The sequence below is a fragment of the Mus pahari genome, chromosome 23 (assembly GCF_900095145.1).
Source record: "Mus pahari chromosome 23, PAHARI_EIJ_v1.1, whole genome shotgun sequence".
Classification (NCBI taxonomy): domain Eukaryota; kingdom Metazoa; phylum Chordata; class Mammalia; order Rodentia; family Muridae; genus Mus; species Mus pahari.
In genome coordinates this window covers 24,712,387-24,725,176 of record NC_034612.1, presented here as the reverse complement: position 1 = coordinate 24,725,176, position 12,790 = coordinate 24,712,387, and the positions used below count along the sequence as shown (strand labels likewise).

The 12,790-nt window shown below is 46.7% G+C and overlaps 1 protein-coding gene across 1 annotated transcript in view; it reads left to right on the top strand.

Annotated features, from left to right (window-relative positions):
• Crcp (CGRP receptor component) overlaps positions 1–11,885 on the top strand; it is a 33,409-nt gene extending 21,524 nt beyond the window's left edge. Inside the window, exons 5-6 of the mRNA XM_021186989.1 lie at positions 575–632; positions 10,792–11,885. Coding sequence (XP_021042648.1) covers positions 575–632; positions 10,792–10,941 — 208 coding nt within the window. The 3' untranslated portion in view covers positions 10,942–11,885. The remainder of the gene's footprint in view (positions 1–574; positions 633–10,791) is intronic.
• Positions 11,886–12,790: the final 905 nt, after the last annotated feature.

Below are 12,790 nucleotides of genomic sequence, written 5' to 3'. Positions count from 1 at the left end.
AAAAAAAGAAAACATGATTTAAAAGAATTCTCCTCTTCCAAATAAAAATTAGTATAGCAAATATGGGGAGTTCTGTTGTTTGTTTGTTTGCTTTTTGAGACAGGGTCTCACTTTATTGAGCAGGCTGGCCGCTAACTGACATAGATCTACCTACTTCTGCCTCACAAGTGCTAGGGTCCAAGGCTTGGGCCACCCAGCAGGCAAGTGCTCTTTTTAAATGTGCCTTACATTTTTTTTATTTCTGTGTTGTATGAGTGTTATGAGTGTGGGTGTGTACGTGCCGTGGTGCAGTTTGGGGAGATCAGAGGAGTCAGTTTTCTCTTGTCACCTTGCAGAATTCAGGGACTTAGCAGCAGGGCTCAGGCCTGGTTTTAAACCTGCAGCTAGGCAGTTGCTGTCTTAGGAAGCACTGGGCCCGGTACCCTGTAGGATACTGGCGCACGGGGACCCTCTGAGTAGGGGTCTTCTGAGTCTTCCTTGTCGCAGGGCCACGTGGCAGGGACACTCCATTCCTTTCCGAGAAGGTCTTGGAGGGCATGAGAGTCGTAAGCAGTGTGTGCTTTTCTTTTGACAGAGCGGAGAAGCTCCAGCTGCTGAATCACAGGCCGATGACCGCTGTGGAGATCCAGCTGGTGAGTGGGGGAGGGGCGCGGGCTCAAGGGATGCTTTGCGGCTAGAAATGTAATTCCTTAAGCGGGTTTGGCAGCCTGTGTCCCGCTGCTCTAGGCCTTTCTGGCCATGGCTGTAGGGGTTAGAGCCAACCAGATGTTGCATAAAAACATTAAACTCAGAGTGTCTCCACACCCACCTTTCCCCGGCTTTGTTTCCTCCCCACATGTTGTCTTCCTCCCCGGCCCTCCTGGGCCAGTCTCTAAGTGAGGCTCTCTCGTTGTAGCTGATACTCAGTTGCTGCTGTTTCTTCTGGCTCCCACCTCTGCTAGTGCTCTCTCTACTACACAGCATTAATTTCTGTCAACACCTCCCAAGGCAGCCTGCAGTCGTTTCATCCTTCTCCCTGCCTCTGCACCTCTGTACATCCCTGCCTTCCAGACAGGGTCTCAGTCGGCCCCACTGGCTTCGAACCCTCCCAAGTGCTGGGATTACACGCAAGTGTCAGCACACCTGGCTTACAGATCATTTTCTGAACCATAAACATGGTTTCATTTCCCTGCATAAAAATACCTAATGGGGCTTCAGCAATGGGGGGCGGAAGGAAAGCAGGGGAGCTCTAGGGGAAAGTGAAGATGAGGGCCTGTGAGAGAGGCTTCTCTCACGAGCTATATGGCAGGTTCCTCCTGTTACATGGGCAGAGCATCAGCAAGCAGTCCTGTCACCACCAGAAAAGACTTTGGCTTTGAGAATTGGTAAATTGGTTTCGGATGCTTGTCTTAGAAATATGCAGTTCTTAACTGGGTGATGGTGGTGCCCGCCTGTAATCCCAGCATTCAGGAGGCAAAGGCAGCAGAACTCTGTGAGTTCGAGGCCAGCCTGGTCTACAGAGTAAGTTCCAGGACAGCCAGGACTTCAGGGTTGGTGGCTCATGCTTGTAATCCCAATGTTGTAGAGGCAGAGGCTAGAGGATGGCAGTTTGAGGTCAGTCAGGGTCACATAATATGCCCCTATCATAAAAAAAAATAAATAAAATTATAATAAAATATAATTAATAAAATATTTATAATAAAAATATAAATAAAAAACAAGAGCAGGAACAAAAGCAGTCAGCTCTTTGTAAAACTTACAAAATAATGGAAGTCAATGGCTAAATTACCTCTGTAATCTTCAAGAATTTCCTATTTACAACATTTCAGAGGTTATAATGTACTTAATTTTTGACTAAAACCTTCATTGTCTTCCTAGAGTATTTTCTGTCCTTCTGAATGCACCCAAAATTAAATTATAAAAATTCCTTCCATTCTGGGGAGCTTCCTGGGGGACTTAGCCCTTATGCTAAACACAGGTCCCCATTGTGTATCCTCATTGTTCTAGACGTTAGACAGATTCAGCTTACAGGAGAGAGCAAGATCAAGAAACCAGTCCCTGTCCCTTGGGTTCAGGATCACAGTTGGGTCTCCTCCAGCTTTAATCAGCACCATATGCTATTCGCGGCTGAATGACAGATGGAGAGGAGACATGAGGATTAGCATGGCCCCATCCTGAGCCTGTGGAAAGCTCCGGGGTCTCTTAGTGAGAGAACCGATACTGAGTGCTTCAGCCATGTCAGACATGTTCCAAGGGCCTGGTGAGTGTCACTTTCAGTGTTGGAGGAGGACCAAGATTCTCACCTTTTCTTCCAGTGAGTGGCTGACTGGGGTCTGATTAGGACCTTGACATTGCTCCTCTTTTAAGCTGTGTTTCCAGAGACAGAGATGAGAGGGGGCTCCTTAGGGGAGTAGGTCACAAGGTTATGGGGGGCACATAGGGCCCCCTGAAAGCCATCTCTAATCTGAAGACCCCAAGATACAGAAGATTGGCTCAGTCCAGGTGGGAAGGCCTCAGTACCAAGGAAGCTGATGGTTTACCAGTGTGAAGCCTGACACAGGGTCGAGGCCGGAGCCTGAGCTGGGGTGTCCGGGATACGGGTGAAATGTTCTCCAGGGAACACAGTTGGGGTGAGGATGGTGCTGTCCTGGCCCCCACCACTTGCATGGCGCTCACCTGCATCGGAAGTAGACATTCTCCACCAAGTCCATTACCTCACACAAGCTTCCAGCAGATGCACCCCAAACCTCACCAGTTGCCTAGGATCCTTTAGGACACAGTCTGGCTGACTCCTAAAGTCCCCCATCCCACAAGGCGACAAGACTGCTGCGGTGTTACCTCAGGTGCTCCTTCTACAAACTCTGTTTCCCTGCAGCTAGACCATTCTCTAGTCGGAGTTTTTATTCCTCCTCTAGAATTGGCTCCAGAAGGTAGCAAGCCCTTTACCAGGGCTTAGAGCAGTACGCTGTTCACCAGAGAGCAGGGGATGAGGGTTTCACAGCCGCTGGAGAGCAGAGGACTGGAGGCTTCCCCGTATGAACTACAGCCATGCGCTCCCCAGGCTCTCAGAAAGCTGCAGCACCACCCATGCTTGTTAGGATTCAGTTGAGAGCAAGAAGTGCCTCCACAGGGGTTAGCTGTGGTCCCTTGGTGGCTGTCCCCAGACTGGGAGACTCTGTGTGACTGCAGCTTGCTCTGCTGTAGTCCAGTTGGAACAGTCCAGGAGCCCTCTGTAGGTGTGTCAGTGAACCTGTGAGCTCAGTTCACTGTCCTGCACGGGAAGTTCATAGCCTACTATACAGCCTCCCAGGGGTGCTCACTGTAGGCTTTCCCTTGACTTAGTCCAGGAAGGTCATGTTTCAGAGGCTGTGTGGGCTGCCGGGCCACAGAGCTGGAACTCATCGCAGTTGCTGCGGCTGGGTTTTCCTTATCCAAGATGAATTCTGTGTTTAGTCTTGAACTTTATTTCCAGGATATCTCATTTATAAGGCCATATTACATATACATTGTAACATAAAGTACACAGTATTTCAGTGTTTTTGATAAACCCTTGATTTTTTTTTTTTTTTAACTGCAACCTATCAAATGAGGTCAGAAGTACAATTTTTTATCTAGTGTTACCTAAGGAGATGTCACGTTAGCGCTCAGAAGGGTTATGATTCTTGGGTGGTAGGATGGGAGAGATGGCTCAGTGGGTAGAGTACTTGCCCCACAAACTTAAGGACCTGAGTTCAAATCCCCCAAGCCCACTTAAAGCTGGTTGTATAGTGTCTGAGGTCCTAGGGCTCTGCTAGGAAGATGGGAGGGAGAGAGAGGAGAGTCCATGGAAATCGGCTATCCTGACATACATATGCAGGAGGAACAGCCAAAGGAGAACCTGGGTCAAGTAAGTTAGGTAGGTGAGAACCGTACCCAAGGCTGTACACACACACACACACACACACACACACCGTGGCACACTCACTTGAGCATGCACATGTGCATACATATGCAAAGATTAAAAACCTTGAAAAGTGAAAACGAAGAGAAGCTTTAAAATGATTTCTGATTAGAGCTGCTTGGCCTTAGTTAGCTTTGGGGTCATGTGAGGAAAGCTGTGTGCTACGGCTGGCAGCTTCCAGTGGGGAGCGGCTCTTCTGGAGCGTTTGGCAGCCTCCAGGGATTAAGAGAGCTTTGTATATGCCGAGATTTGTCTTTTACCAAGAGCCGGCTGCTAGCACTTGGGGCTTTCCAGTCTCATTTGCCTTTATACTGTGAACAGCTCGCCTGTTGGTACTGGAGACCACTGAGATGCAGCCTTGAGCCTGTGTTAGGGGGAAACGTGAGGCATGATGTAGTTGTCGCTTACCCTGGTGGTCTAAGAGGAGTAATTAAGCTTTCTTTTGAAAGAAAAGATTCTCTTCTGAGTGTGTTTCAGTTAGCATATGGTTTCTTTCTGTGCCTGAGAACTGAGAATCTTATGTTTAAAAACACCTTCCCCACGATAATTATCCCCGAGGATTTGGATGTGATAGAAAGGCTTCTGCTGTGGCCAGAGTTGGTGGAGATGGAGAACTATTGCCTTTTTGCTCCGGGCATACCTGGTGACTCCTGATTGGCATTGTGGCCACCAGACCTAGAGACGGTGATGAGGCAGCAACACTGGTTCTTATCTACCCGGGAAGGCGTCAGAGGGCCCCACCCCAGCTCCCAGCAGAGGACCCCATCTCAAAAGTGGCCTGGTCACTGTGGTTCCAGTGTGGTCCTCGGATGGTGGAGCTCTTCAGAGGTGCTTTGGCCAGCTTGTTAATTGGCCACATTTGCCAGTTACTCATGAGCTTACAGTCTTTCCTGTTAAACAGTCAGATCAGCTATTTCCCTCCAAGTCCTCTTTGGGGGGCACACTGTGTTGGTTGACTGCTATTGATTGTGTGTCTGATCTTGAAACATGATGTTTTTTTGAGATAAGGTCTCATGTAGCCTAGGTTGGTCTCAAACTTAATATGTATTTGAGGATGGGCTGATCCTCCTGCCCCGGCCTCCCAACTCCTGGGACTTAGGCATGGAACAGCATACCTGCATAAAAATGCATTTCTATGATGGATTACCCTTGTGCAGGTCTTGTACGCATTGTTACAGTCTCTGTGAGTTCTTATCTGTATCTTTCTCTGGTGTCATCCTTTACCTCTGGCTCTCGGAATCTTACCGCCTCCTCTTCAGCTCTTCAGCATAGATCCCGGAGCCTTGATGGGAGGGCGTTGATAAAGTCATCTCATTTAGAGCAGAGAGCTCCAACATCTCTCGCCCTCTGCACACTGTCTAGTTGTGGGTCTCTGTGTTAATCCCTATCTACCACAAGGAGAAGCTCCTCTGATGGGGCTTGAGTGATGTGTGAATCTATGGGGACAGCAGTATGCCACTAGGAGTCAGGTTATTGCTCTGTTCCTTTAGCAGAGTAGTTGCAGTAGGCTTCCCCTAGGACCATGACCTGTGTGGTCTCAGGTCCCTGGCCATGTTAGCAGTGGCACATGGGCTCCGTCTCATGGAGTGGATCTTAAGTCCAGTCACCAGGCAGTTGATCACTTCCATAACCTTTCTGCTACTCTTGTACCAGTGTACCCAGCAGACAGGCTCCATGGCTGGGTGACTATTAGTGACTGCGTTCCTCCTCTGGTAGTGTGTGTGCCTTCTAGTGCAGTGTGGGTGAGTCAGTAGGCGTGCAGCTTCCAGTTGGGCACTAGCTCCATTTCTCCATCCTGGATAACATGAGTAGGTGGCATCTTCAGCAATAGGGCCTCTCCCTCAGGTTCTGGAGGTAACCAATAGCCCTGGAAATACTGTATGATTTGGGGGGACCTCTTTGGCCAGTGACTCATCAAGAAGTAACCCATTCCCAGCACTGGGGTTTTTACTTGGTAGCATGAGATGTCGACTTGAGAATTTCTTTATAATGTGTATACATTTTAGAGAGTGTTTACACTAACAGGTTTTCATAAGGCCTCTAGTGTTAATTGCTGCTCTCCATATCCCTTCCTTCACCCTGCCCCCCACCCCCATTTAATTCTCCTGTTCTGGCTTCTTCTTCATTGCGTTTGCTGACGTTTTGTTCATGTTTTTTTGAGACAGGGTCTCTCTACATAGCCCTGGCTATCTTGGAACTCACTGTATAGACCAGGCTGGCCTCAAACTCATAGAGATCTGCCTGCCTCTGTCTCCTGAGTGCTGGGATTAAAAGCACATAATCTGTGAGCATTTAAATGAAAGACACACATTAAAGCTTACAAGCTAACATGCACATATGAGAAAAAGCATTCAGTGTTTGTCTGGGTTGCCTTACCTGGGATAATTGTTTCTACCTTTGTCCATTCTTAACGCAGATTCCTTATCTGCTGAACAATAGTCCATTGCTAAAATAGACCACATCTCCCTTATCTATTCATCAGTTGATGGACATCGAGGCTGCATCTAGTTTCTGGTTCTCATGACTAGAGCAGCAGTGAGCATGGGTCAGCAGGTGACTCTGTAGTGAGATGTAGGGCTCTGTGGATATATATACATGCCCAGGAGTGTATAGCTGGGTCACGAGGTCCATCAGTTTTCGGCTTTCTGAGGAAACTCCTCGCTGGTTTTCCTAGTGGCTGTATCTGCACTCTGTCAGCAATGGAAAGGCGTTCAGCGTTGCTGCACGCTCACCAGCATCTGCTGTCATTTGTTTTATTGATCTTGGCCATTCTGACTGAGACGATGTGGCACCTCAGAGCAGTTCCAGTTTGCAGCATTTTTCCCTGATGGCCATGGGTGTTGGCTGTTCTTCAGTAACTGTTTCTCAGCCATTCACATTGTGTCTTTTGAGCTCGTTAGTTCTATACCCCATTTCTTAAAAATTGGGTGTTTTCTTGGTCTTTAGTCTTTTTAGTTCTTTGCATGTTTTAGGTACTAATCCCCTATGACTACGTATAATTAATAAAGATTTTGTGTATAATTAGTAAAGTGTTTTCCATGCTGTGCTCTGCTGCTATGCTCACATAACAGTGTTCTCTGTTGCTTTTTAGCTTCCTGAAGTAACATTTACTAACTGTTGCTATCAATGCCTCTGTTATGGTTCAGAAAGTACTTTCCTATGCTGATGAATTGAAGCCTTTGCCCTGTTTGATTTCAGTGAGATTCAGTGTATCTGTTCTTTTGTTTGTTTGTTTGAGACAGGGTTTCTCTGTGTAGCCCTGGCTGTCCTGGAACTCACTCTGTAGACCAGGCTGGCCTCGAACTCACAGCTGCTTGTCTCTGCCTCCCAAGTGCTGGGATTAAAGGCATGTGCCACCACTGCCCGCCTGGCAAGGGTATCTGGTCTTATGTTGAGGTCTATAACTGATCCCATTTAGAGTTGAGTTTTGTGCAGGGTGGTAGGTATGGATTTATTTTCTTTCTTTCTTTCTTTTTTTTTTTTTTTTTTTTTATTTTTTTTTTTTTTTTTTTTTTTTTTTTTTTTTTTAAGATTTATTTATTTATTATATGTAAGTACACTGTAGCTGTCTTCAGACACTCCAGAAGAGGGTGTCAGATCTTGTTAAGGATGGTCCTGAGCCACCATGTGGTTGCTGGAATTTGAACTCTGTACCTTTGGAAGAGCAGTCGTGTGCTCTTACCTGCTGAGCCATCTCACCAGCCCATGGATCTATTTTCATTCTTCTACATGCAACTCTCCAGTTTGACCAGAGCCATTTGTTGAAAATGAAGTGTATGTTTTTGTCTTGTTTGTCAGAAACCAGGTGTCTGTTGATATGTGGAATTGCGTCTGCATCTTCAGTTCTATCTCATTGATAACGAGCATGTCTCTTTATGTCAATACCATGCTGGGTTTTTAAGACTTATTTTCTTTTAACATTTTCTGTTTTTTTTTTTTTTTTTTTAATGATTTATTATGTATACAGTGTTCTGCCTCCATGCCAGAAGAGGGCAGCAGATCCCATTACAGATGGTTGTAGTTTCTGGGAATTGAACTCAGGACCTCTAGAAGAGCAACCAGTGTTCTTAATGACTGAGCTATCTCTCTAGCCTGTTTTTATTGTTATAACTGTAATACAACTTGAAATATGGAATGGTAATGTTCTTATGGGTTTGCCCTTATAGGTAACTTGGTCTTTTCCCTCGCAGCTGTTAATCTCCTTTCTTTACTCTGTATGCCTTTTGGACCTGATAGGTGTCTCTTTCTTTAGACTGGGGAATTTTTCTTCTATAATTTTGTTAAAATAATTTACTGGGCCTTTATACTTATTATTTATAGATTTTGGGTTTTCATAATGTTCCAGATTTCCTGGATGTTTAATGCCTAGATTTTAAATTAAAAAAAAAAAATTTTTTTTAGATTTAACTTTTTTGATTGAGCTACCCATTTCTTTTATCTTGTCTTCAAAAATCTTCAAAACCTGAAACTCTGTCTCCATGTCTTTTAACCTGTTGGTACGGCTCACCTCTCAGCTTCCTGACTTCCTGAGTTTTTGCTTTGGGTTTTATTTGAGTCTGGCTTCTCTCTAGGGATCTGTTTATTAAATTCCACTTCCACATCCCAATCCCACATGGTTGTCATTACTTCATTCACCTGGGTGTTCTCACGGTCTTCACTCAGACATTAATTCACATCCTCTCCGAGGGCCTTGAACATATTTATAATTGTTGTTCTGAAGTCTCCGTCTGCGCTTCAGTGACATTGCTTTTCCTAGGGCCTGTTCCAGTAGGTTGCTGGCTTCTGGAGGAGGCACGTTGTCCTGGTTGTTCGTGTATATGGAGTGCTTCTTGTGTAGATATTGGGTCTTGTCTTTGTATGGCGGGTGTTCTGTTCCTAGTTACTGCTGCCCTAGTCTTTGTCCTAGCCGAGTGTAGTGGCTGTGGGGTCCCTGGTAGATAGTGTGTCTGTGGGGAGACATGCCAGGAGGAATGGTTCCCCTTGGGGCTTGGCCTCATGGTGCTGACCCAGGGTCTCCCGAGTACTTCCCTGCTGCCCCTTCCAGCCATGACTTCTAAAAACTGGCTCTCGTTCAGTGAAGAGGTTTTACTTGGGTTAAAGCTGTAGCTCAGTTGCTAGAGTGCCGGCTTAGTCAGTGCAAGCTCTGGAGTTTCTTTCCTGGCACTGGACAAACCCAGCCTGGTGGTCTGCATCTAATAATCTCAGCAAAATCAGAAATTCAAGGCTATCCTTAACTACATGGTAAGTTTGAGACCAGCTTGGGCTGCTCTCGACCTTGTCTAAATTGGTAAAAATAAAAGGACCTTAGAAAGTGTTTTTGCCCAGGACACTCCCTACTTGAAACACCCAAAACTATTCTCTAGCTGTGGAAACCATTTGGCCGAGTGGAGGTGGTGTGTGCACCTGGGGTGTGCTCTTGCACATGTCTTGTGATGTCTTTAAATCAACAGTAGAGTGTCTGTCAGAGGAGGCAGTCAGACTGGCATCCTCTTCAGGACTGGAGCCTCTTCCTTGTATTATGTCCCTTACATTTGCCAGGGTTCTTTCTGGAACATCCCTTTGTATCAGCTGCCCGATTTCAGAGTGCTGTAAGGAAACCTCCGTCCAGGAAGTGACTGTCACATGCTCATACCTCCACGTGAACCTAGTCTTTGAACACTTGGTACTGAGTTTGAAGATGTATTTTTATGAGGATGGAGAGGTAAGAGCACTTGCTGCTCTTCCAGAGGACCCAGGTTCAGTTCCCAGCACCCATGTGGCTCACAACCATCTTTAACTCCAGTTGTAAGGAATCTGATGTGCTCTTCTGGTCTTAGCAAGCATCAGACACACAAGTAGTACACATGCAAGCAAAATGCTCATACACATAAATTAAAATAAGTAAAATTAAATTAAATAAATTAATTAAAATACAAATAAATTAAACATTGTAAAGAGTTAGTATTTTTTATTTATGTGTACATGTGCCTGTGTCTTGTGTGTGTGGTGTGTGTGTGTGTGTGTGTGTGTGTGTGCCTGTATGAGTGTACATGTGGCCTACAGAGGCCAGAGGAGGCTGTTGGGTTCCTTGGAGCTGGAGTTGCAGGTGGTTAGGAGCTGTTATTGGTTCTGGGAACCTGACACTGGTCCTCTGCAACAGCAGCCAGTGCTCTTAAGCACCGAGCTGGCATTTCTTCAGCTTCTCTTTTCCTGCTCGTCAGACTCATGCTCTGGATTCTTCGGAGATAAGTGGGGCCATGTGTTAGCTGACTTTCTCTTGCTCTAACAACATACCCGAGACAATCAGCTTACAAAGAAGAAAGGTTTATTTTGCCTCATGGTTTCAGATTCAGTCCTACTACGTATGGCTCTGTTGCTGTGGGCCTGTGACAATGATCATGCTATGTACTGTTCACCTTGAGAAACTAGAAGCAACGGGGGAAAAGTCCACAAGTTTGAGCACTTCCAACATATTCATGTATGGATGGGAATGGAAATAGGTTAGGATTTTCCTTTATTTAAAGATAAACAAACTGGGTGTGGTGGTGGTACATACCCCTAATTCTGGCGCTCAGGACACAGAGGCAGGCAGATTTCTGTGTGTTGGACCAGCCTGGTCTACATAGAGAGTTCCAGGACAGCCAGGACTACCAATCTCCAGAGAGGGGAGAGGGGAGAGGGGGGAGGGACAGACAGACAGATGGATGGATGGATTTGTGTGCCTGCTCTGGCATGGTCTGGGATCTGACCCGGCGTCATCCTACTGTGGATCTGGGATGAGGCCCTGGCTGGCTCAGGACCAAGTGTAGGGCTGGCGCTGTGGACTGCGTGCTGGCGTGGGCTGTGATGGGAGGTTCACTTCCTAACCCTGACAGACTTCCTTTCCCTCGTAGATGGTAGAAGAGAGCGAAGAGCGGCTCACAGAGGAGCAGATCGAAGCCCTCCTGCACACTGTCACTAGCATTCTGCCTGCAGGTCCAGAGGATGAACAGAGCAAAAGCACTAGCAATGACGTGGCTATGGAAGAGGAGGAGCCAGCATAGATGTGCAGCTGGCCAGGTTGTTCGTGAAGCTCAAAGCTGCAGCAGCCATTTCCCGGATATCCAGAGAACTGTTTATTTGGCCTGACCCCCCTCTCTCAGTATGCCTGATCTCAGGATTGGTTGGGAAAAAAAAAAATCACAAAAATAAGATGAAAAGAAATCTTTGTGCTTTGGGGTCAAGAAGTATGGGGTCAGAACAGGGCAGGGGCTCAAGATGGGGGAGCATGACTGTGCAGCTCTCTGGGGAAGGCTTGTGTGGCATGTGCCACACATGTACACAGTGAGAGCTATTCAGGCGCTTTGATGACTGTTGTAGACAATGTCAGCCACTGCTGGGTAGAATGGAGCTGGGAGAACGGACTCAGATGGTCGCCAGCTCTCAGAGCTGCACACAGCTGCTCCAGGGGAAATGACCCAGAGCTTAGCTCACTGTGCAGGAATGTCCTTGGCGGAATAGGAGATAAGAGAAAACTCCAGTCCGACCCCAGCCTGGTGTACACACCTAGCGTGCATACATGCCACACACATACAAAGAAATTAACCCATTTTCTGTGGCAATAGCCTGGGTGAGTGACAAGAAAAAGAGGCATATCTTGACTCCTGGTTCTGGACCAAGGTCAAAGGGCACCTGGTTATGGCCCTCCGGTCGCCAGAGTGCCCAGGTAGCATAGGCTAGCACATTACAAAACATGAGAAGCGTTTGTTTGTTTTCAGAGTCTCTTGCAGCCCACATTGACCTTGAACTCATTATGCGGTCCCTTCTGTCTGTCCTCATCAGACATCTTATGAATCTTCTGCCTCAGCCTCCTTGATGCTGGGATTCAAAGTGTATGTCACTCACTTAGGAGGCGGAGGCCAGCCTGGTCCACACAGCAAGTTCCATGCCAGCCAGCGCCACCCAGACCCTGTCTCATAAAAATAAAAATAAACTAAACAAAAACAGTGTGTGCCACCATACCTGGTATGTTTGTGTGTTGTAGGGAAGGGAGGGAGTTAGTTCCTTTTGGGTGTTTTGAGATCTCTTTTTTAAAGCCTTTGTGTGTGTGTGTGTAAACGCAGTGCTTCTGTAGGATAGAACAGCATGGCAGTTGGATCCCCTGGAGCTGGAGTTACAGGGATTGTAAACTCCCCAAGGGCCGGACAGCTTACTTGGTGCTTTGCACTGAAGCATCTCTCCGAGTCACAATAGGATCTTACTTTGTTGCTCAGACTCTAGACTTGAGGCATCCTCCTGCTTCAGCCTCCTGAATGAATGTCGGGATTACAGGTGTGTGCCACCACACTGGACTGCCTGCCAACCTTTGAGTACCAATCATCTTTTTAGGTTGAAATACTCTTTAATTTTAGAATTGTATTACTGTTTCTGTGTGTCTGTGTGTGTGTGCGCATGTGCATGTGGATATTTGCATACTGTGGTCACATGTGAAGGTCACATGTGAAGGTCAGAGGCTATCTTTTGTGACTCAGTTCTTTCCATCCGTCTGAGATCCAGGGATCGGCTCACCAGGGTTAGGTAGCAAATACCTTTACCCCATGGTATTACTTATTTTTCTGCTGCTGTGGTAAAACATGACACCCAAAGGCAACTTCGGGAGAGTTTATTTTGGCTTATGGTTCTAGAGACCATGATGGCAGAGCCCAGGCACAGGAGCGGGATCAGGAGGAATCTGACGGCTCACATCTTGAACCACAAGCATGAAGCAGAGAGAGCAAACAAGAAATGGCATGGTATCTCTAACTTTCAAAGCTTGTTTCCAGCGACTTCCACCAAGGCTACACCTTCCCAAAGAGCACCACCGCTGGGGCCGGGTGTTCAGACCTCCAAGCCTGTGGCAGATATTCTCAGTCA